Source organism: Phasianus colchicus, chromosome 11 (assembly GCF_987193195.1).
Source record: "Phasianus colchicus chromosome 11, bPhaCol1.hap1.1, whole genome shotgun sequence".
In the NCBI taxonomy this organism is placed as follows: domain Eukaryota; kingdom Metazoa; phylum Chordata; class Aves; order Galliformes; family Phasianidae; genus Phasianus; species Phasianus colchicus.
The window spans coordinates 6,993,279-7,021,117 of record NC_143446.1 but is presented as its reverse complement, the minus strand read 5'-3'; the positions used below and the strand labels follow the sequence as shown (position 1 = coordinate 7,021,117).

The window sequence follows — 27,839 nt, the reverse complement described above, 5'->3', positions numbered from 1 at the left end:
TTCACAACATCTAAAAGCTATTACAGGTTTGCAAGCAAAAACTAACCACACAATACAACAATTCAACAGCTGTATTTCTAAAAATACGCTGCTACAAAATACCGCGCGTTTATTTCTTCAAGCCAGAAGGAATCCCTCCTCTCACCCAACCTCGCTACCGACGCAGCCAGAGAAGCCGCCCCGGGACGCCAGGCAGCGCCTATGTGAGGGAAGCAGCCGGCAGGCGGTGCCTCGGGAAGCGGCTAAGAGACGTTACGCCGCATCCCAGCTTTCCACCGCCGCCTCCTCGCCGCCCTCCCAAGGCCCGGCACCGCCATACTCCGCTCCCCCGCCAGCGGCGCATGCGCGCGGCCCGGCCCCGCCTTCCCCACGCCGGGCGGCGGCGGAGCGGCGGCGGAGCGTTGGTGCAGGTGGGTGCGGCGCCCCCAGCCCTGCGCGCGGCCGTCCCGACGCCGTCCCGTGCGCGGTCGCTCAGTGGCGGCGGGTGACGCCACGCCCCGGCCGAAGGCGGCCGCGCCCGGGGCAGCCCGGGCCGTCGGGGCAGCGCGGGGCGGAGCGGGGCGGGGTATCTGCTGGGTAATGGAGCCCGAAAGGACGCGCGCAGCGCTGATGCCGGCGTTTGCAATGACGCGTTGCTTGAAACATCCGTCCCTCTGTTCTTGTCGCGGGCGGTTTGTTTAATAAAACATAACACAGAGCCACGTGTGCGAGGAAACAAAGGCAAAGCGAGCGGCGGAGGCGGTCCTCGGGGCCGTGCTGTAAGAACAGCGCTCCGGAGCTATAATTAGCGCTGTAATCCTCGAATTAGGTTTGGTAGAGCGGAAGCACGGGCTGACCCTAACGGCGTGCCTTGGGGTCTCCATCAAAAACACGAGGACGGCTCCGAGCGCGGGTTGTGAGGGAGCAGACGGACGGCCGCCGGATGGCGCGGGAGGATGCGGCGCGGGATTGCGGGGTGCTGCTGCCCCGCCTCGCACAGCGCCGGGCTGCTGTGCAACGCCGCGTTCGCAGCGCAGGGAACAGCGGTGCCCGAACGTTGGCCGTGGTTGTTCGTCGTAAGAACTTGCAAACGACTTTGCTGCTGGTTTTGGATAGCTCACCGTTGTTGTGAATTACGTAAAATCGTACCTGCTCCTTCAGTTTCTCTCCACCGGAGCGCTTCCTGGCCTGAATTTCATCACGAGAGCCAGCAAAGCTCTCATGAGCGGCTGTGTCCCTCCTGCTCCCTGATGGCCGGTTTGCTGACTTCCTCTGCTCCTTCACTCAAGCAGTCCCCACACGGCAAAGCTCAACCATTTTGTTCCTTAGGTGCGTTTTTCAAAGGACTGCCTACCTCCCATCTCCTTCATTTCCTCACCCGTTCCTCTTTCCCCCTTCATGTGCTGTTTTTGAACAGCTGAGCTTTGTTGTGTGTTTCCTCCAGGGCCAATGTTTGCTAGATGTCAAGCATACATCAAGCAGTGCTTTTGGAGCGGTCAGCACAAATTGGCAAAGCCTGTGGTAGCCCTTCAGAAGTTGTATGAGGGAAGGAATTAATTTCCTAATTTTGCAGTTTTCCAACAACCCAACGTTTGGTGTTTCAGAGACAGAGCAGCTAACCCAAAGCAGGCAATGACTGGATGAGGGCTTTGCCACTGTGCTCCACGGTCAGAAAATGAGCAGTCTCACAAAGCAGAGCTGAAGTGGGTTGCCGTAGCCCAGTGGCAGCTCTCCTCTCTCTTTTCAACCTGTATTTCCTTGAAGTTGCAGTTTTTCTTTAATTTCAAAGCCTGTGGCTGTGCTTGTAGCCTGTTTCCATAGGCTGGTGGTCACCTGTTGCACTGTGAGCACACTGAATGATCTGTAAGTAATGCGTGATGCAATCTGTCAGTTTCAGAATGCTCTTCAACTGAAATCTTCAGTTCTGCCTTTTCCTAACATTTCACTGCATTTCTGTTATATGCCATCTTGTCAGTTTTATCCAACAGTGGAACAAAAGAGGAAAGGAATGAATGTAGGAAGAACAAATGACAAAGGAGGCCGGGGCTCCTCGGTGGGCTGTTGCTCTGGGATCTCATTAAGCATCTACACGTGTGTGTGTCTCACAGGAGTAACACTGCTGTTGTAGTCGAGGTGCTTTTATGATCAATTTGCAGTGCGATGGCAAAGCCTATAAAAAGTCTTCAATAAAATTTCATACTGGTTTTGAAAAACACAAAACTAAAGCATTCCCTGCATTGTTTTCATGCAAGCTGAAAATGAAGCAATGTTAATTGATTTTCATTACCCAAATTATAAGAAGGGCAAAAAGCAAAAATAAAGCTGGAGATGTTCCAAGCCAGCTAGGAATCTAAATACACTGCTTGTGCTAAATTCAAATCTACCTTAAAGAAAGATAAGCTTTAGTAAACTTGAAGGTTTTAGGACAATTTGGTGCTCTTGTGTAGCAATGAGAACACCGCAGCCTAAATGATGGTCAGATATTTCAGTTGCATTCGGTTCACTGTGAGACAGTAACTTCACTGCCTGCCTAATCCCATGCAGTTCTACCTAAGGACATGGGACAGGTGCCTCTGCTTATCACACTGCAGAGCTGCTGGGAGGCAGCCCGTGTGATGCTGGAGGAGTGAGCTGCCCGCAGCCTGGTGACCCTGCTCTACTTACCTGAAAAGCCTGTTAATGTCTTTCAGTGGCCATCACAGTTCAGTAGAATTTTCCAGAGGACATGGGATTCTTATTTTGTTTAAATAGGAAAATGCCAAACCTAGAGAGAAAGATTGTTAGTTTAGTCACCAGCTTCCCACCTACTCTGAGAGCTCTTTCTTTGAAAATGGCAGATGATTTCAGCCTAATGGCTGACTCCCCCCAAAAGTCATCCCCAGCACAAAGCCTCTCTTGACAACAATGCAATGACAGAGCCTGTTGGAACAAACATGTTTGGTGCCCATTCCTGGAACTAGCTCAGCTTTTCAGACCTCTGGGAAAAAAACAGTTGTTCAGCTGAATGAGCTGCCATTCCTTCTGAAGTGTACAAGTGCAGGAATGAGAGGCAGCAACTCACTAATGCCTACAGATGCAGCAGAGCAGCAGGCTGCTGCACCAAGCGTTGAAACCATCCAAGAACAAACCTTCTTCCCGAGTCAAATAAGTGAATGCTGCTGTTGTGTAATCAGTGCAAACATTTAGAACTTTCCAAAAAAGGCTACACTTCTATTAAGAATTCCATTTAGTTAATGTTTCTTAATTATCTGAAGCGTCTTTCTGTTCTTTCATTCACTAACAGATCTGCTCACTTCCTCCTACCAAATGCTTTACCAGATTTAATGCAGGTTCCTACCGAAAGCATTTAATTTGTAGGAGCTCAGCGCTGAGTTCTGCCTCTGAGGCACTGATGTGCTTTGCTTACTGCCCAGGGTCCACCAGACCTCAGACTCTTTAAGCCCCACTTTCAATTAAGACTTTTTTTCAGAGATGGCCTGATATGCGTGTATATGTATGATATCAGCTATTTACTATCAGCTGCAGTTGAATTCATGCCTGTGATTTCTTTTTTGTCCCTGCAACATCAGTACAAAAAAGTGTGATGTTAAGGACAACTTAGTCCTTTTTTCAAGTAGTTGCATTGTTCTTCTTTCCCTTATTAGCACACAACAATAACAGTGACAACTCGCTACGCCATTATTTCTGAGAATTATTGTAACCATTTGGTCCTGTTCTGTGTCCTCCATCTCCCTCCTGACAGCAAGGCAGGTGTTCATCTGAGACAACACGTTTGGAATTAATACATATGTTGGCATCAGTTTCCAGTTGTCTCCTGTAGCTTGTTTAAATAAAAAACACGTCCCCATCTACAGAAGATTGCACACACACTTTTTTTTTCTCTAACTAATTGGGAGATATTAATGATGAGCAGTGAGTAAGCACTTAATTAATGCTAGCTTGTTTGTGTTCTTTTTTTTTTTTTTAATTTCTTTTTAATAAGATGTGGGGAAGCTGTGGAAATAGATGAAATCTGTTTTCTTGTCAGATAATACTGTAGTTGATTTGGTGAAATAGAACATCAAATCTCATTTTATTTAGCTAGTTTTATTACTTTAGTCTGGTTTGTATTAATTAAATCAAGTCCTTGTTTTTTTTAGCAGATCACATCCTTTGCATTCAGAATAACTTCTTTTTGTTATGCTTTCAGGATGTTAATGCAGTGAATTTGCAGTCGGTATATATGCTTTAATGACAGTCTTTGCTATACTGGATGAAAAACGAAAAAAATTGTTCAGGGTATAACCACAGCTGGAACATTGAGACATGAATCTGATTTTCTTTTCGTGGTGTTTTAAGGTTAATGCATCAGTTGAACCGCAGTTGATGTGGGTGCGATCCCAGGGTGACCTTTGTAGCTGTGCATGCAGACCCACACTTCTGGTGCTGATAGCAAAAGGAGGTGAATGGAAGGGACAGGGCAGGGTGGTGCGGAGGGCTCTGTTCTGTGAAGAGCTTGGCGTGGCCTCTTTGCCTCAATCCCTCTGAAATCTAGGCAGACATAGAAAGCAGTTCATGAGATGATTATCTGCATAGCCCGCAAGGCATTCCTCATACAGTCTTAAGTTAAGAAAAGATAGTTATTGGCTCCTCCCAGATTACCACCGTGAATCCAATTAACTACAGGAAACACTGCAGCAACATAATTCAGCATCTCTCCTGTAAACGGGATTTCCCTACAGCACATTTCTGGGGGTGGTACTGCAGCCATGAAGGGATCAGCATTCACTCACTCTTTTTGCAGGCTCACAGGTAAGATGTTAGGCTGAAATTCCTGCACTTCTGTTTGAAGACTCACTTAAATTTACTGCGTTTTTGACTATTTGAGATGTAACCCCTTTACCTTGTAGAGTTCCGTTTTAAATCTTCTCCACTTCCGAATTCCTTCAGTAGCACTCAGCAGCACTGAAGGTATTTCACTCTTTTGTATGTAGTCTTACATACAAAAATCTGTCACAGTAAACATGATATTCACGATCAGGAATATCAGAGTCACTCGTGTTGTTTGTAGAGCAGTTCCTTGATTCATTTTCACCCCATCTCCTTTGTGCTTCTCACTAGTAATTACTGGTTGCCAGCCAATGCAAGGTAGGTTCAGACAACTTCTGTTAACTATTGCGTTAGCACTGACAGCTAACGTGACTCAATGAGGTGAATCCAGTCAGTTGACAGACCTGCCCATTTTCGGTTGCTATTCATGTAAAAAAAGCTATTAATAGCAAACAGTGAATCACCAGACCAGCACCTACATAACTTTCTAATGAATTAAATTCTTTTGTCTCTTTTGTATGTGAAAGCTGTTACAGTCCTTTAAATGCAATGCGTAATGATTAAGTGGCATTCACCTTAAACTAAAACAAATGCTGAATTTTTTTTTCCTAAAGGTCAAAAAACCACTCACTTATGGAAGTAACAAATCAGTTCTGGCTGTGTGAAATCAGAGCAGTTCTACAACAGCTGCAGTACTGTTCTGCTGTGTAAATCATAAACTTCTGAACTGTATGAAGATGTGTTCAAATTAATACCTCGTCTTCCCTTTGGCCTGTAGTGAGTTTATTTGCCTTTTCCAATTGCTGATAGCGCTTTCAATTTTGTTTCACCATTCGTAACAATCAAGCCATTAATTATAAACAGTCCTTACGTGATCATATTTTTGCTTCGTTTTGTTAACTGAGTGGTCTTTAACTTCTAAACATCTTAATTAGTGCTGTTTTCAGAACTTCGCATTCAGGCAATGAAACTTTATCCCATATAATCTCATATTTAGACAGATATCCTCTTGACTTTTGTGGGACTGCTCCCAGGAGCAAAGCCATTCAAGAAGATAAGTACTTGCAGAACCAGGCCATGGAGTAAATGTTACCTGAGGGCTTAGGTGCTCACCTAGTGTGGCCCCTACCTGCAGTTGCACTGTGTTCCTTTAGCAGGTTGCCCATGCTTGTTCCTCGTCTGTGAATGCTATAGGGGGGAGAACAACTCACTTTAAAAGCAAGAAAATACTACAAGTGATATCCACATTTTATGTGACAGGCATAAGCATCAGCATTTGCCTCTCTTGTATGAATACAATGTATTTACAATGGAAAGATTACCCAAGATTTTTCATGATAATACATGAAACCAATCTTTTCAATGTGTGCTCTGCTGTCATATTCTAGGTTCCCAAATCCATACAAATCTGGAGAAATGGGTCCACACTGTTAGCAAACAGCTCCAGAAATGCGGGGACAATTACTGTGTGCTGGCAGCTGCACTGGAATCATTCCAGTTTGGAACGCAAACTCTCCTGTTTGAAAGCATGTTCTGAAGACAGTAACTGCATCTGTTAAACAACCATATTAATTGCTAAGGTACAGGGGGAATCTTAGCACTTTAGGGCTTGTTTTCTGGCTGCTAAAACATCAGACATTATTTCCTTCTCTCAGTCCAATCTGAAGCAAAAATTCAGCCCAGCAACTGGAAAACACTGATTTCCAGATCCTGCAATAATAGGAAGTGCTCATCCTGTATGCAGGGCAGAGTGACACCTCAGCCAGTTTTGGGCTGTGGAGTAACTGCCTTGATCTTTCTTTCCTCCTTTCTGGGCAGCTGCCCGCCAGTCAGTTGCAGGCCCCCATCTCTCACTTGTCCTACTTGCTGCATGGCTTTTTGCTGCTTAACCTGTTCCTTCACTAAGGGTTCTTTTATTCTCACCTAAGGAAGCACAGTGTGCCTGTGCAATTTCCTCTGATTATATGACACAGCAAGTTGGATGTGACAGCTGTCATCTGTTACCAAATGCAGTAAGTGAATTGGCAGCAAAATCTGAGACATCCTTTCTGCTAGGAACTGGTTTGCACAGAAGTGGGGAAAAGCCTTCCAAGGTACACAGAGAAAGCAAGTGCACACCAAAGCAAGTACAGAATGCATGGCTCAGAGGGGCTTGCTGGAATATCCCCTTAGTGCTTGGTGCCTGGCTCCAACAGACCCCATTTCCCTGGGCATTCTGCCATTTGTTTCAGTCAGCCAGCACCACAGATGTTATTTTTACTCCCGTTTCATTACCTGTGTTGTTTGTGCAAGCTCCACGACATTGCTTCCCACGGTAAAGAGCTGGAACATCAATCACCTAAGACACTGTTCCATTTCTTAAGTTGTGATACCAGGATTAAAAGAGCAGCCTCTTTGCTGTCATGGCAATAGAAGAGCACGGCACTGAGTGGATCTGATTAAGGTGGTGTCATGACTGCCATGAGGCACGTGACTCAGCTCCTCGGAGAGCTCATAAGGAACATGACCTGGAATAACATCTGAGGCTTGATTTTCTCTAGCGTCCATCAGGTGCTAACTGATGAACAAAATGCTGAAGAGGAGCTTTTTAAAACTAAGAATATGCAGTACATTGGAAAAACAGGAGTTGTTCCTTTTACCTCAACACTGTTCTAGCTCTCAACACTCTCTTTATCAGTGCAGGAATGTAATGCACCTCTGCAGTAACACCAAGACCAAATTAGTACTTACTACCTCAAAACACAGCTTTTTCCCTTTGGTGTCAGAGTGCTGTGACTGCTGGTGCTCCTGCTGTGTGATGAGACCTGGCTTCTTCAAATGCTTGTATGCTGCCCGGAGAAGCTATCAAGATTTTTTGAGAAAAGTTTCTGAGAAATAGAAACTTTTTTTTTTTTTTTTTGGCAGCTCAACTGTTTTAACCCTAAAAGGAATTTCTGGGGATAAAATAGTGATTTCTTGAGCTGCAGTTTCCTCTGACTGTGAAAACCATCCCTTACTGATTTCAAAAGCCACTGGAAAAAAAAAAACACAGAGATACCAGAGCTTCTCTGAATGCAAGTACAAACATGTATTCCTGCCTGTTTATTATGGGATGGACTTGTATAGTGCAGTCAGATGGTCAAGCAGCTGAGTAGAAAATGTGTGTCTATTCTACATTAAGACTATCTTAATGAACATTCTTCACAATATACATATTTACATAAGGAATGTCTTGCTTAGCATCACTGAACTTTCAAAAGACCCCTTGGCTTTCACAGACGAATGCAATTCTCATCTCTTTGAGGCCACTGATGCAGCAAGTATTAACGGGTTACTCATGTGTACGTGTATGCTGTTCCCACCATAAGCATCTGTAAGGGACAGAGCTGTACTTGGTGACTGATGTGGAATAAAGTCCATAAACACTGCTATAGAAGAATAGTTTCAATTCAAGTATGTGTTAGATAATATAATATCTATAAATGAAATGTCATGTGAATTGATTCAATTACTTACCTGAAGCAATTAGTCAGAATTCTAGTTAATATGTCATGTTATATAGTTAATATTCATGCACGATGAATGACAAACAGTTGATACCTCCACACAGCACTGGACTGTTTACCACGTAATAATCCTCGTTATTATTATTGTAGTAAACCTGTCTCTTAGAACACTGTGGCACTGAACCTTAGTATTGTTTTTGCAGAATTTGGGACAGAAGGTTTATTTAGAAGAATTTCAATAATCACAGCATGGACGTGCTTTTTTTAGTACTGTATTTGCAACTGTTTTACTATTGAGATAAGAGAAGTAAGGTTGTGCACTCAGGAGCCATGAAGTTGTTTTAGTTGAACATCACAGTGACTGATTAATAAGTTCACACTGACAGCTTTCCTTGTATTATCTGTTTTTCAGATACAATCTCTTCAACTTGCTTTGTATTACAGGAAAACACGCTTTCTGCTTAGACAGTCTTGTGTTCTGTTTTCTTATTAAAGGAGAATCTTCATATATGTGATTTCAGACTTGCCAGCTTACTAAAACTGAATGGAGGAAAGAGAGCAGAGAAGGCACGTACCTTACACATAGTCTGTTTGGACTACAATTATGAATGATATGATCTGGAAATAGTGCTGTCATCACTGGTTTTGCTGGAACTGCCTCTTGGAAGCTTCCAGTTCAGCATTTGTAGTTGTATGTTTTCTTTTAAGAATTTGAGAAAATTGAGATGGCTGTGAAGGTTTCTAGGTGAGTGGCTCCTGTGCATATAAAACACAACTGAAAGGTACATCATCAGCCACACTCTGGAGCTGGAAATACACCGGTGACTTCTAATTGCTAGGACAGATAGCAGAACAGGTAATTTTAATATTGCACACCACAAAGAAAGTAATGGTCTATGCCTGAATGCCCAGATCTTAACCCTTGGATGGCTTTGTAATCAGGTGCCAGGTACTGAGCTTTAATTCAGCTTTGTTTTGCATTTTCGAGCTTGTAGAGTGACAGCAAACACATTTCTGTTTCCACAGGTACTGCAATGGCTGCAGGAGTTTTGCTGCAAAATGAACTACCATACTCTTCGTTGCTAGAGAGCAGTGTGTATCTTGCAAATATGAGTTCAGGTAATGATTTGCTCACTTATGCTATTCATATAAACAGCTTAAATAAATTCTGAAAAAGAAGCAATTTTCCACCGGGGAAAAATGGACATTATTCCCAAATTTTAAGCATAAAATGTCTATAACAAAAACTGTGTGACTTCTCATTGCCACGATGTGTTAAGATGTCAAACTTTTCAGTAACTTTCAATTTGCCAAGTCTCTTGCTTAAAGAAATGGTTCCATGTTCAGAAGCTGCCTAGCTCTCTGAAGGCACAAAAAAGCTTCAACAAAAAAACCCTCTCCAATATTGAAAGTTTCTGGGTGAGTACTTGCAAATCATGCTAGATTCAGTGGAAAAATAATGGTATGTAGCATTTTCACTTGCCCATCTCTGGCTCCATTATCACTTGATATATGCAGGAGAAAAAAATCTGGGAAGAAAAAGAGTTAAGAATTAAATGTGAGAAAGAATGGAATTAACTCAAAAGCATTTTTTGTTTGTTTGTTTGCTGGACGTAGGCAGCACTTGAAGAACCTTTTTCATCTCCTTCCCTTCTCTTCAACCTGATGCCATGAATAAAAGCATTTTTAAGTATTTCCCCATCTTCTTATATCGGCTTCATTAGGATAGTCAGATCTTTGAGTTTTAACATTCTCCTTTTCACACACGACATCACCACAGATGTTTCCAGATGCCTCGTTTCTACAGAAATCCTTACTGTGTCTTAAGAGTGTTCAATATTCAGTCACTCACTCCCTGTTCAATACCTGGAAGAAACAGCAGATTTTTGCCTCAAGATTTTGTATCAAAAAAGAGCCTTCTCATACACAATTCCTCTTTAAGGATTACTGTTTCCATAACACAAAAGGAAAAATCAGACTGAAGTATACATCCTAGGGAAAACACAGTGGGATTTTGTTAATTGACCAAAGCTATGGTGAGTTTTCCTCATCTCCCTGCTCTCTCTCCCCCTTTAACACTCAGACAATTGGATGACTTTAAAAAAAAAACACAGCCACATTTCTGTAATCTGTTCTCCACATAAGTTGCTTGAGAATGTTGTGCTTTTGAGAACGCAGTAATCTTTCTGGCCAGCTCATTCTCTTTCTTAGCACACTGGCAGCAAAGTGGGAGGCAATTTGCCACCTAATATCTACCTTCAAAAGCCTGAAGCACTCAACTGATGCATCTTCTCCTCCCCATAATCTGCTTTATCTCACTCCGTAGGGCTAACAGCTCTGGTTAATAAAAGAGCTGTGCCCTGAAAAAAAATAAGCCTTTTGTTTTGAGTAACAAATTGTGTTTGTTAGAAGATATGAATGGTCCAGAGTGAACAGTCTACAATTCATCGCGTAATGAGCCATTTCAGTAGGAGCACACTAATCCCAATTATTACAGAGCTAATGATGCATTTTGCAGCAGCTCAGCGGAGGGAGAGAGGTGGTTGTGGAATGTAAAACCAGGAGGTGGGGGTGTATAATGTACTTACAGATTTCTCAGGAAGCAGAGCCTCCAAATACATTTTGATTGTTCTCTTGAATATACTATTTTGTGTCTCACTGAGTTCTGAATGTATGTTATTTACAACTAACTAAAATACTCACATTGTTTATAGAAAAATGTTTTGGTTGTTCCCAGTCCATTTTCAAAATTATCTACTTGAAATGCAACTATTTTCATCAGCTGCGGAACACTTTGTCCCAAACAGAATCAATTCATATAGAATGTCACTGCCACGGGGCTGGCTGGCAGCAGAGCCCTCATTGTTTGTCACTATGGAGACAGCTCAGCCCATGCTGACTAGCTGCTCCAGCAGACGGAGGGATGCGCATCTCGCTGCAACTTCAGCGCTGAGCAACTTGGCTTTCAGACCCGTGCCTGCTCAGCTGTCGCTGGGGCTGGTCATCATGCAGGGCTCACCCCGACGGCGCTCGGCAGTGAGTATTTTTAGCCACTTTTTCCAGGGTCGGAGGCATTCTTCCTCCGATCCCCTTCTTCGCATCATCCAGAGGCGCCGGAGCTCAGTTGTAGAGGTTCTCTCATCATCGACGCACCGGGTGATGGTGGCGATATCGTCGCTGAGCCCCGAGGAGCTGGATGCAACTTTTCCTGAGAAAAAAAGTAAAGTAGTTCTCATTAAGACTGTTGGCAGTTCTGTTGTTGTTGTTGACTCTGTGAATAAATTCATACACTTCTGTTCTGTTGACCGTATTTTATATATAAATGCATAAAATAGTATTTTTTTTTTTCCTGTGTTTTATATTTTGTTCATCTGTTCTTTATCTGAGGATTAATGCATGCTTTTCACTGTAACATAAAATAGAAGCATGCATTCATACACCTGCCACATGTATGTGGCTCTTTCAGATTTCAGGTGACTGTCAGTTGCTCCCCTGCACGGGGTACTGCACGCCAATAGCTCCATCAGGAAAAGAACACATTTGCTGTGACAAACACCAGCTTTAGTAATGCAAGCAAATGTTTTTTTTCCTCAGAATCCTTAGAGTCTGGCTTGAAAAACATATACTGTATATTTATGCTCTTTGTAACTTTACCATTTAAGGTTGAGCAAATACTTGTAGGGTGGACATGAATTCATGAGGCTCTTAATAAAGGGGTTTTTGCCTCTGTTATAGGAAGTTCAAGGCGGCCAACAGCAAAATACACAAAAGTGGGGGAGCGCCTTCGCCACGTCATCCCTGGGCACATGCAGTGCTCGATGGCATGCGGTGGTCGTGCGTGCAAGTATGAGAATCCGGCTCGATGGAGTGATCAGGAGCAAGCTATTAAAGGGCTCTACTCTTCTTGGTAGTATGCAGCATTTACTGTCACTGGAGTATTTAATGTAACTGGAGCCTTTATATATATTAAAAGAGAAGTCGAAGTAAACTGACATGAATTCTAATACAAATATCCTGCACTACGGACAGTTTTGACTGAGATTTAAAATGCAAAGGAGTTAAATGTGTTTGTAATGGAATTTCAAATGAAGTAAAAACATTTATTGGAGATGAAATATGTTTGAAAAAAGCATATTCATATACGGCAATACAGACGTGAAGCACACCTTCACATTCTTACTGATCTTCTAACAGTGAATGCTGTGTGGAAGCATAAAAGCCTTACAGGGCCAAACAGGGAGCAGCTCAGATTTCTATTCAAAGGAATTTTTTACTGTGTTAATTGGACTGGCTGGCATTCAAACAGTTCCAGTAAAGGTTTTTTGATGTGTAATATCTGTATCTACTTAACAGGATTCATCACTAACCCTGTATGATAAGAGTTTTTTTAAAAAGAATTTCTAGTACATCAGCAGCATGTCTGTCATTATGAAAATAACACAGCAGCCTTATCTTGGCAAATTAATTCCCAGGAATTAACATAATTATTCTCCTTACTAATGTAAAAATAGTAAATATTATTATTTTTTAATTCCTCAGGATAACAGATAACATACTGGCTATGGCTCGACCCTCGACAGAATTAATTGAAAAGTACAACATCATTGAACAGTTTGAAAGGTAAGAAAATTTGCCCATTATTTATTATACGTATTACTAATAGAATTCCCAGTCTGTTTTCTCTTTCAACCTATATTTGGATTGTTGGTGAAGGACCTTATTCTCCACTAGAAATAAACATGTATTTCATCTCTTCCTTCCTTAGATGTGGCATAAAAACCATAATTAACCTGCAGCGTCCTGGGGAGCACGCAAGCTGTGGGAATCCACTGGAGCAAGAAAGTGGCTTCACCTACCTTCCTGAGGCATTCATGGAGGCTGGCAGTACGTGCACTCCTGCTGCTGGGCCTCATTCATTATTCATTTCAGCTCCAGATATTTTTACTTGAATTTGCATGTCTTAAATAGCTATGTAAGAAATGTTGCACTAGTTAGGGTGTAAGCATCAAGGCCAGGCTGGATGTGGCTCTGGGCAGCCTGGTCTAATGGTTGGTGAACCTGCCCATGGCAGAGGGGTTGGAACTAGATGATCATTGAGGTCCTTTTCAACCCAGGCCATTCCATGACTCTATGATAAAGCTTGGCAAATATAGTCCAGGGTGAATAACACATTATCCACGACACTATACCTGGTGCTTAGAAGAAAGAAGGGACAACAGCTGGTTAATTTTTTTCTTCTCAGTTCCCAAATATCTGATACGTTAATGGTGTTTCAAATTCTGGTACATTTCATTAGAAGCCATTTGTAATGACAGGATTTTTTGTGTTTTCATGCGATGACATGCGTAAATGCGCCTCTGTATAAGAAAAAGCTTTTGACTGAAGTAGTGCTTTAATTTCTAAAAGGGAAAAATGATGCTTTACTTCTAGATAGCTCAGTAATTTTTGTATGAATCATTCAGTTTTGTTAAATTTTTTGTATTCCAGCTGAACTCGAGATTGACAATCTGGTGCTAGCTTCATGCATTTATCAAATTGCAGTAGCAAGAGTACTCTGAAATAGGAAAATAATCTCTTGTAAACAGTATGTAGTCAGATTCCCCCAAGAATCCTTATACAATTTTCTTACTATAATTTATTATGAGTCATCTCTCCTCTGCATATAGTACCGAAAACTTCACTTTCAGTAAAGCAAATAACTCATTCTCTTTTTATTTTAGTTTATTTTTATAATTTTGGATGGAAGGATTATGGAGTGGCATCTCTTACTACTATACTTGATATGGTAAAAGTCATGGCTTTTGCGCTGCAGGAAGGCAGAGTGGCTGTTCACTGTCACGCGGGACTTGGACGCACAGGTATGTTGTTCTGCTGCACAATACCAGAACTGCCTTTCTGAAGATGCAAAACACTCTCTGTTCATAAATTATTCATAATTTAAATCTCCCTGCTGCACTCAATGGGACAGTTTCCTTTGGAGCCTCCGCTGCTCTCACTGAAAGTGCAGTGAGAATGGATTTACTGTCTTGTGATCCAACAAAAGCAACTAACCCCACAGCATCATACTATAGTGGGCACAATGCTTGTATCTTCACCTATATTCATTTTCATCCCATAGTTCTTCTGAATAATTGTTTTAGTTTGAAAATTCTTGAACTAATTGTTATGTTTCTGTGTTCCAGGTGTTCTAGTAGCTTGCTACTTAGTTTTTGCAACAAGAATGACTGCTGATCAAGCCATTCTTTTTGTCAGAGCAAAAAGGCCTAATTCTATTCAGACCAGAGGGCAATTACTGTGCATCAGAGAATTCACTCAGTTTTTGATTCCTCTCAGAAATGTCTTTGCTTGCTGTGAGCCCAAGGCACACAGGGTGACGCTGTCCCAGTACCTGACCCGCCAGAGACACCTGCTCCATGGTTACGAGAGCAGGCACCTCAAACACGTGCCAAAACTCATTCACCTAGTGTGCAAGCTGCTGCTAGACTTGGCTGAAAACAGACAAGTGGTAGAGGCAGAACTCTTAGACATAGCAGATCTCTCAGCTGAAATTGAAAAGACTGTCTCCCAGCTGGTGTCGACACAGCTGGATGGAGACCTTGCCAGGCAGGACAGTGACACGTCGGACTCCTCGCACACCCACTCGGCCACTTGTGACACACAGGATTCTCTATTCTCCCTTGCACATGAATGTGATCCTCTTTGGAAAAGGAGGAACGTCGAATGCCTTCAGCCTCTGTCTCACGTGAGGAGGCGTCTAAGCTACAGTGACTCAGACTTAAGGAGAACTGAGTTCCTCCTAGAGCAAGGAGAAACGGCATGGACGGTACCTGCTCAGATATTACTGTGCAACAAACTTAAGCAGAACAGTGGTGAGGAGAGTTCTGCCACAGACGAACAAAAGCCACAGCTGGATTTAAACAAAGAAGCATTAGTGCGTAATACGTGCACAATTTGGAGTCAGACTAAGATTAATTTGGATGGACAGAAAGATGGATCTTTACTTTATCAGAGAAGGAACTCTACCAAAGAAGTACAACGCAGCAGAACTTTTTCTTCAGGTCTAGCATCTCTCCACTATGCCACAGAGCCTGGAACACCAAGGCATAATTTCACCAATGAGGTTGGCCATAGGAAGGAACATGAGACTCGTGTGTACAGCAGAAGAGTCTACGTCTCTGAGGACTCTGATTCTTCTTCTTCTTCTAAAGTGAACTTTTCCATTGGATGTGAAAGCCAAGGTAGCAAAGATCCGTCAGAGGCAATTCCACACATTGTTCTGCAGTCAGAATTAAGTTTGGAAGCTCGAAGAGTTTTAGCAGCAAAAGCACTTGCAAATATAAATGAATTTCTGGAAGAGGATGAAGTGAAGCAGAAGGTAGAAATGTGGCAGGTAATTTTTAATTTCATTCAGTATTATGTATTCTATTTTACCAAGGTTAATTCTTAGAATAGCAAAAATGCCACCATGTGCTTTGAAATGGCACACTGGGACACAGATTTATGCTCTGGTTGAGAAAATAATTGTATTTGTCAGTTAGGAGTCAAATCTTTCAATAATATGTGAAACGAACCTACAAATTTCAGTACCCAACAGGATGTTAGAACATTTTTTCAGGTAGTGTTCATCCATTTCACTAACTAATGAAAATTGGTGCTGTTATCCGTGGTTTAACTTAGCTCCTGATAGCATAAAAGTATTACAGATTTTAAGTTACGTTGTTTTTAATCAGTGCTTCCTCTGAACTAATCAGAGGATTCTGCCTATAATTCAGTAGAAACTTAACTGCTTATTCTCAAAACCAAATCCTCCCAGCAGGAAGTAGGAATCCAATGCTGTGTTATATATTCTGAGAGATAACAGGGAGATTCTGAGCTGCACTATTTACATCATCCTTCTGTTTTAAAGAACCATTTGCATTACTGCTGACTAACATTGATGTCACGGAAAAAAAAAAAGTTTTTTTTTGTAACCATTAAGTCTTCTTTTCATGTTGGAATGGGTAGGTAAGCAGCCTAGTACTGTTGCAATTGAAGGGAACATCAGCAAAAGTAAAAAGATGATGCATTTGTAGTTTCTTTTTCCTTTCCTCTCTTCCCTCTCCTTTTTTTTTTTTTTTTTTAAAGAAAGAACTGAATTCTCGAGATGGAGCTTGGGATAAAATCTCTACCGAGAGAGATCCTTTCATCCTCTGTAGCTTGATGTGGTCCTGGATAGAGCAACTGAAAGAGCCTATTATATCCAAAGATGATATTGACATGCTGGCAAAAAATTCCGTAGAATCACAAGATGCACTTAACTTACTGAAAAAGGTAGATGTTTTATATGTCAATGCATTGTTTGAGCATGTTTTGTTACTCTACTCGTGAACTTTAAACATGGAAATTAAACATTCAAAAGGCACCTTCAATCTCTTTTAAAAATCAAACTGGGGATATGCCTGATCACCCAGAAATTTCCAGAGCAGTTTGAGACACACAAGAGAAGATTTTCTCCCATTGTGACTGTAACAGTTACATAGAAAAGCTCTTTAAGCTTGTGAAAATTCTCTCACCTCCTACACCTGAAGGTTTCAATACAGGAAGGCACAGTCTGATATTTAAGCAGCAATAAACAAAAACTGAAAGTGTTTTTCATGAAAAGATTTCTTCTAATGAGCTGCTGTTCCTTTCATCCACCAGGAACAGTGTCAGACTATCCTTTGTATTTTACACTGTGTGGTGAACTTGCAAACGCTACCAGCTGATGTGGAGGAGGCCTTACTTAATCGTGCTATTAAAGCTTTCACTAAGGCAAGTGACTGTTTGTCCAAGGCATCGTATTTGTTTGTTTAAATCATGAATCAGCAGAGCAGTAAAAGTGACAGTAGTCCCTTCACACTTGGTGTACTCGTGCTGTCTCCATTCAGAATTTGTGGTTACCATCCTACATAAAAGATAGGGAATATTCTCAACAAAACCCCATTCTGTCACTGGAGCCATAGTCCTTTCGTCTCCTTTTTCTGTCTCTGGATCTCTTCCAATTCATGGACTTCTTCATGTTAGGGAAAAGATGATTTTTAAGTGATGGGAATAAAAAGGCACTGGGTGTAGCTTACCAAAGGCTTCAGTGGGCTGTATTACTTGGACACTTCCCATCAGATTAAATTGCTTTCTAAATTACAGCAGGTTCAGCAGGTGGAAGTATTTAAAAAGAAAGTTCATCATTTTGCTTCCTAATCTCTTGTAAATCTACAGACGTGCCAGCTGTTAAAATAATCGTAACATTTCTTCATTAGTTTGTGTTAGTGTTTAGGAAAAAAGAAAAACAACCCAAACCCCAAAACTGTTTACCATTAAGTACTCCATAATGAAAGCACTCTGTGTATTTGTTTTTTTTTTTTTTTAAATAAACCTGAAAACTGATTTATTCCTTTTAAATGTTGCTCATCTCTGCATTTTGCCATGTGACATCTATTTAATAACTGAATTTCAATTTCTGCCTTTTATTAGACAAGCTTCGATTCTGAAGATGGACCATATGTTTACAATACCCTGAAAAAAGTATTTAAGCAAACACTGGAAGAAAAAAGAAAAAAGCTGAAGGAAGGAACGGAGAATCCCTCTTGATTTCTGCACAGTGATGCTGAAGGATTAGATGGCTCTACCAAATTATTTTGCATTTTCCAGCTACTGTAATTTGTGCTATTTTGCATGATTTACCTAATGTTAGGTGGCAGCCATTCTTAACAAAACACTTTATTTTTTTAGAGGGAGTTTTACTGTGAACTGTTCTATCTACATGGTTCTAAGGAACAGCTCCTCTTTGTACTGCAGCTTTTTGATTTCTAGTACTGTTTTATTTTATGAAACGTTCACTTGTTTTTAGCTGTATTTATTATTTAGAAACCTCTGTAATTGGCAAGCTATGCTTTGTACAAGTTACACAGTTGCCATAAATTATGTGCCATGGTACAAAAAGTTTGAATGGATTGAGTTACTGTTTATGTATTCAGTATGTTTACATTAATGTTACTTGATTTTTCTTTGAGGACAATAAATACTGACTGAAATAACTCTCCTTTTAGAAAATTTAAAATAAGAGAAATAAGTAACAGATCTTGAGGTCTCCTCTTAACAGCAGATGAAATAATTGCCACCAGTGCTTTCCTCAGAGGTGCTCCACTAGAGAAGTACATCGCATTCTTTAAGTCATAAAGGTCTTAATTTAGAAACTTTTGTCAAAAAAAAAAAGGCTTCTAATTTTTTCCTTAATGGAAAATGAGTTTTGTCTTCTTAAATGCTTTGAATAAATTATTTGTTATTAAACTTTCATTGATTTTAAGTGAAAAAAAATATTTAATTATCAGACTTCTGGCCATACTTACGTTTAGCAAAAACTTACATAAATAACTACCATAAAATAACACTCAAAAATAATCAATGAAGATCTTATGATCTCCAGTGCACTTTATAGAACTATTTTCATCTAATAAGACAGAAAACAACTGGTATATCATCATATCTGCAGTTTTTGATTACAGCCTTAGGATTCAGGATGGATTATCAGGATGCCGGATTAACAGTTCACCCATTTTGATATATATGTAGCTAGACAAGAATTTGTCATTTAAAAAACATTTTTATTTGGCACTGCAAATGACTATTTGGAATTAAAAGTAGACCAGTTTCATATGTGTATACATACATTAACTTTTAGATGATTATATATCAAATTCAGAGCAAGTTCTTTGGTAGAACCATCCTGAAGGTAGCATGCTTGAAGGTAAAACACTAGATATGAAATCACAGGCATGAAAGCAGCTTTGTAGGAGTGGGACGTGGTATGCAGCTTAGCTTTAGCCAGCATGTCTTAGCAGTGTGATTTTGGAATACTAAGATACATTTGCAGGTGTCATAGTTTCCCAGGGAATTACTTCTGCTTATGAAAGCTGAGCAGTTCCAAATAGGCAACACCAATTCCTGGTATGATACATAGAGTTTGGAATTGTTTAAATGGGGGTAATTAACAAGGACTGCATGTCATTAAACCTAGCTAGAATAATCTGTTGTGAGTTAATGACAGGTGTTTGCACTTGAAAAATTACCTACAGGCTGTCCATGCAGATGGATACTGTAGAACTGGGTGCTTTTTTATGTACTATTTTTTGTTGTTTCAATGACAAACGTGGTAGCAATTACCAGCAAACAAACCACACCTGACTGAATCCATCATGGAGAAAAGAAACCAAGAATAGCCCATCTAAATGAATAATCAAGCCCACAGACTTCAGCAGCATCCTATTAAGTCATTTCTTACCTGAGTGATGTATTTATTTTCCACATCATTTTCTCGTGCTCTTAACCTGACTCAGATTTGTGTTACAGCCTTGCAGCTGTGGGCTATGTGTGGGCAGATTTCTCTTCATGCTTACCAGGAGCACTGCTGGGACACACTGACAATCTGTTACCTAAACACACTGCAGCAAAACAGCCATGAGCTAGTGGCAGGATGGGACAGGAGGACCCCATTTCCTGACCCAGAGGTTACCTCAGTATCAGCAGCAGCAGTGGAGTACCCCTCTGCAATAGCTACTGCAAGAGACTGCTTAAAACAGTCTCTGAGCCTCACTGAATCTTGTCAGAAGTGCAGATCCACAAACCCCAACAAATGCCATACTGGAGAAACCCTGCCACTGGTGCAGCACTGCCCATCTCCATAACATCAGGACTCTTCTTCTTGATCTTCTCCCACCTCAAGTCCACAAGCCAGCTCTCTTCTAACTTGTAGCAAGTTACAGTGACCATCAAACTGTCATCAGAGGAGTCCTGAATAGAGAAACATGCAAATAATGCCCCATGTGCTCTTCTCACTCCCCATCCATCAGCAAACTCAGTCAGCTGTTTTTACCTATGGGTTTCCATACAGAGATGTAACTTTTTTTTTTTTTAATAAGATGGAAATATTTAAAAGAAAAAAAATATTTGTGAAATTTATACTACATCTTGGTCAAAACAACCAATAGTCTGAAAAATAGTTGGATCTTCCCTTCATTTTGACTCATGGATGAAAAAGAACCTTTAACTAGTAAACAAATACCTCTTGCTGCTTTTTTTCCTTGGCTCCAGTTGTCTCCTGAGAACAGAGCTGCTCTGAGTCAAACACTTCAGTTCTTCTCTCTCCACCTGCACAGAAACAATGAGTTGAGATTTTCCTGTGGCTCTCTGATCAAAATCTACTTATTCTAGGTCTGAATCTGCCAGCATATCAATTGTGCACAGCTGCTGATAAAGACTTCTCCGATAGGATTCTATGTATTTTGAAGTGTAAATAATTCACACACACATCTAGCTACTTTATAAAGCATTTTGAGAAGGGAAAGTGATCTTAATTCTCTGATCACCAGTGTCTTCAGGGTGCAATATTTGCTTCATTCTTTTGCTTTAGGGTTGCTGGAAAATCAATAAAAACCCATCAAGAAAGAATAAATTTAGATTTATTGTCGTTCCATCTTCTCGCTCTCCTGCAGCAGAATGCAGAGCAGAAGAGAAGCAGTGGACAATGACAGACAGCAGCTCGCTCAGGAACACAGTGCATAGCACAGTCTCACTAAAGAAATAAGCAGTAAAGGTTAAAATGAAGAATTCCCTTCATTTCAGTGACACGGGCTAAGAGGTACAGTGGCACTCCCCGCCCACTTTGCACATCTATTTTCCACAGAGGACTGTGCAGTCGGTTTGTTTTGGAGTTACAACATATGACAGAGTAGCAGATTAATAGATATTGGATAGGGCATGTTTTGATCAGCATAACCTAGCTTTTTGGCACGTTATCACATTTACTCTAAAGAATAAGCTGAGGCCAGTTAGCATGAAATGCCTGCATAAGCAACACAGCCATAGTGAGGATGGAGGCTGGGTCCTGTCCCCACAGCCCAAGCAGACAGAATTCTTCCTTGAATCCTGGTTGCATCGCAGCCCCACTTGACACCAAGGAAAGGGCTCTACCAACAAAAAGCAAACGTTATGTCAAGATACTAATTTAGAGCACAGAAAATTTAAAGAAAATATCCTCCACAATAACTTAAAGCAAAAAAAGAAAAAAGAAAAAAGCATTCAGTGTTGGCACCATCACCGAGTGCTTTAAGAGCTGAAAATAACACTCTACTTCCCACACAAGGTTTCCATGCACCTCCATTGATACTTCCCCTCACATGCCTATTTTTACACCTGCACATCCTATCTGTTCCAGAGCACCTGCTGCCAGTCTGCACCACCTGATGTGAGCTGTAGGACACAGATCATGGAAAAAGGAGGACTGAAGATGAGAGCAGCAACAGGCTGCTGTTGGGAAACGGGGAATACAAATTATCTTCTACATTTACCAGTGACTAGACGATCCTGATTAGCCTGCAGTCAGACTGAACACTCAAGCAGGCATTTCGTTTTCAGTGGCTGGAGTAGTGCCTCACCACTTATTCCTTTCACTTTCTCTGGGAAAGGTCCTGAATCAGAAAGATTAGGAAAAAGTAGCTCTCCTTCACTACGGAGCTGAGGCCTGCTGGCTGCACTGAACATAGAAACCTTTCATATATTTCAGTATCTGGCAGTAGATTGCAGAAACTTGTTACTGGAACATTCCTCAGACAGATGCCATTTATACTTTCAATGTCATGAGTGATCCTGTTCCCTAAAAAAATGTTTTAAAGCAGTTAGTGATAATGTAAGAGACATTACTAGCAAGGTGTGGGCTGACTTTCTGGAGAAGCTTTCAGCACAAAACAATGATAATGTGAATTCAAATGACTGAACAAAAGCAAAAGACGATTCTAAAAGAAAAAAAAAAAAAGCAGGTAATAAAATAATTTACCACCTCAAGGAAATTGTCTTGCATTGAGGCGTAAAACTCTTCTAATCAGAGCTACAGATGCTGAGCAACTTCAACATCTGAGTGTTAAACACCCAAGGAAGTACCTAAATCAAGCCCAAGGTGTTCCAACAAAAGGGAACATTCTGGTGTAATACAGCGATTCGCACAGGGGCCTGGTGAGATCAGAGATGCAGAAGACCCAATTAAGCTGTCAGGGGGAGCAGCTGCTGCCATGGAGCTATTAGTACAGAGATATGAGCTGGTTCAAAAACGCCAGGCTGCCAGCAGAGAGGGGCTGTGTGATGCAGTCAGAGACCAGCACAGAGACCTTTAGAGGGATGCTGTTGGGCCCCATATGCCTGGAGCTGTTCACCCCTCCTGTCCTGGTCCTGCACAACTTCGGCAAGCAATGCATGGAGAAGACACACTGAGAACAGAAAATAAATGGAACACAGTTATTTTAATATTCATGTCTTAGAGACTTCTGTAAGCGCAAAGTCCCCCATGAAGGGCTTCCTTAGGGATAATTCTGCTGCCATTAACACGCGTCGGTTTAAAACCTCCTCACAGTCCTTATGGAGACAAAAGTTAAGTTCAGATAATGTCTATATTCCCTGTATATGAATGAACTGAAAGTGTCTATGTTCCCTGTCTAGTGTGCAAATAAACTGTGACTTCAGAGAGTAACATGTTCAAACTGGACTCTCACAGTGCTCTTCGGACTTGCTTCTGAATATGAAAAGTAAAAAATGATACAATTCTTGCCTGTTAAAAGAAATTACAATTGTCTCTGCTTGATTTGCTGAATTCTGTATTCCCAAATAAACAATGCAAGTCTTGTGATTTAAGATAAACTCTTTATATCCAGATGCAAAGTACGGGCGGCTGATGGTCATGAGCCTCAAAGTCACAAATACATGGTTGAATGAAATGGCTGCCTAGATATTTCTGCACTATTTCACTATGGTTCAAAACTCATTAATGTAAATAAACACAAATTATGCATTTTTTTCACATAAGACTGAACTATCAGAAAAATAAATTGTTCCTGTAACCCTCAAATTATATTACTTTTTTTCCCCTCATTTAAAGGTCACTTATTTGAGGAACAAAGGAATCACTGGCCTGATAAGAAGAAAACCTTCATCCATAGGTACCTTGAGTTTGAATAGTTCCCAGGGTCAAACATAGGTAGCCTACTGCTTGAGAGAAAAACAAAGAATCACAGAATGACCCAAATTGGCAGGGACTGTGAGGATGATCATGCCCAGCTCCTGGCACAGAACCACCAAAAACCAAACCCTATCTCTGAAGGCAGACTCCGAACACTCCTCGAGCTCCAGCAGCTTGGGGCAATGTTGGCGGGCACAATTACTTACATTTCATTTGGCATGGAACTATTCTGAACACTACTGAAAGATATGTTGATGACTGAACACATAACTTCATATCAATTTATTTCACACAGAAAAGGGAAAAGCTGTTTAAAAAACTAGCAGCTGGTGTTGCAGACATTTGGGTAATGATTGACGTGGTTGGAGTCAGTTTGCTGATGGGCATTCTGCACTGAACAGCTGAAATGCTCTCAGAGTTACACAATGACTTTTCTACCAAACTGGAAAAGGAGCAAGAAGTGTCAGACAAAGCTGAAGCGTGTGAGCAGACTTCCCATCAAATGGAAACCCTCCTAGAACAGCATGTACATTCTGTATAACTTCTACAGGAAGACAAAAAACTCAAGGAAAAAGAATTAAAAACGCTCTAAGAAAAGGCTTCACATCGAGACCCATGAAAGTACATTTAATTTAAACAGTACTTTGAAAGTATTAATGTGAGAGTCTCTGTGCACTGCTTGCCAGGAGGCGCTGCCAAAGCCCACAGACATACGATTCTGAAAACACAGCCTCGTCCACACTGCAGCACTAAAGCAAATGCTAACGTTGAAAACGTAGCTGTTAGGGTGCCTGAGCTGGCACCACAGGCTGCTGGCACAGCATGCAGTTAGGGATGGCAGGGATAGCACCCAGTGTGCATTGTGACTCCATCTCCCTTCCTCCAACATTGAGCTGCAAGCGTGTCAGGTTTACTCTCTATTAGAAGTGTAGTTCACATCCCAAGCCCTACATTTGAGCTTTAAACCACCAACACAATTCCTTATAAGCCAACCTACTAAGGTGAGCTAATAACTTCCGTAAGAGAATTACAAGGTAATGTAAATATGTTTTAAAATTAGGCTACAACACCATGGTTTTTGTAATCTGCTTAACAATCCTTGTCCAGGTGGCAAAGAACAGCTGGCAACACACTCATATGAATGCATCTTTTAAAGTACAGGTACAGGGCCTGTCTACCTCTTTTTTTCCTTACATAAATTATCTGCATTCCTTAGCTAACTAAAACAAAAACATTTCTGTTTCTCAAAGTCATTTCTGCTCAACTTCCACACATTTTAGTTATGGAAAAATTAAAAGTTATCAGACTGGCTTTCCCTTGGCTCTCCTGGTAGCATCAGAATTACTTTTTTGGAAACCTAATAAACACAAGACACAACAATATTACTGGTGCTATCTGAGAAGAAGCCCATAGAACCCTGGGTATTACATTCTACACGTAAAAGGATTTCCTTCCCAGCTCAACTCCGGGCTAGTGTGTGCCTACTCAGTGCCAAACCTCCCCATGTGAATACAGGTGTTGCTGATAACTGAGGAGACTGGGTCCAACTATGAGAGTAACTTCAGTTGCTGCTTCTGCATTTAGAAAAATCCAGAAAGAAACAGAAGACAGGTTCCTCTAGTTCCATTGCTGCATGTCTGTGCCACATATACCAGGCTGAGAGTTTCCATGCTCCAACACTACCACATCTCCTGACACCTTCACCTTTACCGTTATAGCTGTTTTCTAATTTTATATGATTTGCAAAGTCATATGAGCTGGCATTTTGTCTTAGATGTCATTGTTACATGCTGTGACCAACCACAGATTTTATCATACTTTTATCTCTTGCTTCTCAGTTAGAGAGCTGTCCTGAGATGCTATTCCACTGCTGTTTAGTTGTAATGAATACTGTGTGTAAAAGGTAAATTGAGCTTCAAGAGACCAAGGTTACAACTTGCAATGCCTTGCTGCCTGCAATCAAGCAATGCATAACAAGTCAAACCACCACAGTAATGTCATTGTCATTTCTGATATTTTACATTTGGTGCAACCACAGCTCAGGTGAGGTATGAAATCCCCAGGGGTGCAGCTCCAGCAGCTCACTGAATGCAATGCAGTGCATCCACTGCATCATCAGCTAGGGTCAGGCTTCTCCAAGGAGCTCGGCTTGACATAATAACTGGTTTATACATCTACTTTCTTCTGTTCTCATACCAACTGTATTTGTCCACAGTGTTTACTGTCAGCATCTCCAAGACTGGGTCCACTTTTAGCTGGAGAAAAGGCTTTAAACTTTCCATTTGCCATCTGGCCTTGAAAACAGAGTAAGGTGAGCAGAACTACTCAGGCTGTTTCACAAAATCAAAGACTGTTCCTAGAATATGACTTTTCAAGACACATCCTTTCAACGTTCCCCAATCAATTTCAAAACAACTACCTAGCTACTGAAAATCATTCAGTAGTCCAAAATCATGAGCATTCCAGTAAAATGGACAGACTGACATTCCTAGACAGAGTCTAAGTCTAACGTTTATCAGAAAGTGATAGAACAATTCACTTTCTGAAGAAAAAACTGTCAACTTCAGCAACTGATTTCTCTTTCCTAAACCAAAACCAATGTGCCTTTCCAATTATGGGTGTAATCAACAACGGCCACCCATGAATCAGCAAGCCTGAGGCTATGCAGCAGGCCTGGGAGAATATCTCCACTCAATATTTCCTGCTCTGGAAATAAATGTGTCATCTGTAGAATGTTTCATTTTTGAAAAATGCTTCTGTGTCTCTTCTCGTTTATCACACAGCTGGAATCAACCTCCTTAGCTCTTTCCAGCAATTCTCACTATAGACACCAGAAATTAATAGAAATGTGTATTTGAATTTACATATTAAATTCCATAACGGATACTTCTAGTAATTGCTGTCTGTGTGCCAAGAAGAACTATCTCAGAGCCGACACAGAGTAAGTGCTGAGACAGCTCGTCACTGCTGCGTGCTTGAGAGCAAAACGCTTCGTTCCTGGGTGTTCTGACCCCATCTTGTGACCGGCAGTGGAAATGCAGGAGCTATGAAAGATGCCTGGCCGAGGCTTGAGGGAAGTTTCTCACCCAACCAAGTGCTGCTGCTTCTGTATTCATCAGAGAATGAATCAAAGTACACCTGAATGTGAAAATTAAAATGTAAATTAACAGCTGGCAAAATTTATGCAACAAAGTTTTACCTGAACAAGGATGAAAACTGCATTTGGGTTTAACTTTTGGCTTTGGAAGCATTGCTCCTTCCTTTGTTCTGCTGGCCAACCAGCTGGCTCACAGTCAACCATTTGCCACTCTAGTCACTGAAAACAAGGCCCCATGTTCCCTCCTCACATTCATGATAAAAATAACCATTGGTGAAGCACGATGGGACACCACATGCATAAGGGCTTAACCATACAGATTCTACACACTTACAATTGTCAAGAAATCACAAAACCTTTGTGATTTACAATATTTCTCAAAAGAATAGAAAAGCCTGTTAACAAAGATTGAAGGCTTCTTTACGCATGCACTGACCGCATCCTTCAGTGCCACACCTACATCTTCTTGAGCGCCTCCAAGGACAGTGACTCCACCACCTCCCCAGGCAGCCCATTCCAAAGCTTTACCACTCTTTCTGAGAAGTTCTTCCTAGCACCCAGCACAGCTTGAGGCCATTCCCTCTCATCCTGTTGCTGTTACCTGGGAGAAGAGGCCAACCCCCACCTCGCCACAACCACGTCAGAGTTGCAGAGAGCAGTGAGGTCTCACTAAGCCTACTCTTTTCCAGCCAACAATCACTTAGATTAAACATATCCTATTGGTCAATATCAAGAAACGTGGGAAAGAAGTTTTGCATTTGAAGGCTGATCTTAAACTCAGCATTTAGCTCTAGGAGCTTTTACCAACCCACAAAAGCACACAGGCTGCAGGACCACCTCCTCTGAAAGATGCCGTGCCCTACAGGTGCTGCGTACCCCCAAGCCATGCAAACTCATCAGGAACGCAGTAGAAAAAATGGAACAACACAGTTACAGAGGTGACAAACTGGTTGGCCCGGTGCGCACTGCTTGGAAACGTGGACTAGCTGAGATAATCCTGATCCACATCGGTTTATCTCAAAGCTCCAGACTCCTTCACAACCACTCTGCCAGTTCTCAACTTAAGTACCCTGTGCGAACCAGCCGAACCGCCAAGTCCGCGAAGCAAGTGGCCGCGGCTGGACGCAGCCGGGATGCGGCGCCTGTAAGCGGCGGGGCAGCAGCGAGAAGCGCTCCAGCCGCCGACTGCCCTCCCAGAGCTCAGCACGCAGCCGACACCGGGCCCAGCCCCACCCCTGCTAGCAGCAGCACGTGCGCTGCCGATAAGGCCTCGGCCAGCCCTGGGCACGCGGAAAGAGACTCGAGGGATGAGGCTGAGGCATCCGCGGGGCAATGGGACAAAACGCGGCACGGCCCCACCCGCACCGCCAACCCCTGCCGCGCCGCCGGGGGGCGCCATTTTAGGAGTGCACCCATGCCGCCTCCAATAAATGGCGGAGGGAGGCGGGTC

General features: G+C 41.8%; 1 protein-coding gene and 2 long non-coding RNA genes across 7 annotated transcripts; 1 reads left to right on the top strand and 2 right to left on the bottom strand.

The window, feature by feature from the left end:
• The first annotated feature begins 211 nt into the window (after window positions 1-211).
• On the top strand, window positions 212-18,511 carry PTPDC1 (protein tyrosine phosphatase domain containing 1). 4 transcript variants are annotated; one of them, XM_090148130.1, is made up of 12 exons: window positions 348-410; window positions 9,300-9,392; window positions 11,011-11,309; window positions 11,382-11,493; window positions 12,009-12,180; window positions 12,813-12,893; window positions 13,039-13,157; window positions 13,994-14,131; window positions 14,456-15,663; window positions 16,398-16,583; window positions 16,953-17,063; window positions 17,763-18,511. In XM_090148130.1, exons 2-12 carry the CDS (start codon window positions 9,308-9,310, stop codon window positions 17,877-17,879), a joined length of 2,628 nt encoding a protein of 875 aa, XP_090004256.1. In that variant the 5' UTR covers window positions 348-410; window positions 9,300-9,307; the 3' UTR covers window positions 17,880-18,511. The 4 variants fall into 4 exon arrangements, with proteins under 4 accessions (XP_090004258.1, XP_031464474.2, XP_090004256.1 ...); XM_090148132.1 differs by having other exon boundaries at window positions 212-410; window positions 11,011-11,493; XM_031608614.2 differs by lacking the exons at window positions 11,011-11,309; window positions 11,382-11,493 and having other exon boundaries at window positions 215-410; window positions 17,763-18,506.
• Window positions 11,397-19,876, bottom strand: LOC149916417 (uncharacterized). Its single transcript, XR_016470092.1, has 3 exons — window positions 19,570-19,876; window positions 17,369-17,516; window positions 11,397-11,481 (listed from the first exon to the last, which is right to left on the bottom strand). It is a non-coding gene; the product is annotated as an uncharacterized LOC149916417 (long non-coding RNA).
• LOC149916416 (uncharacterized) lies at window positions 19,877-27,839 on the bottom strand. 2 transcript variants are annotated; one of them, XR_016470090.1, is made up of 4 exons: window positions 26,492-27,839; window positions 22,448-22,546; window positions 20,350-20,435; window positions 19,877-20,078 (listed from the first exon to the last, which is right to left on the bottom strand). It is a non-coding gene; the product is annotated as an uncharacterized LOC149916416 (long non-coding RNA). The 2 variants fall into 2 exon arrangements; XR_016470091.1 differs by lacking the exon at window positions 22,448-22,546.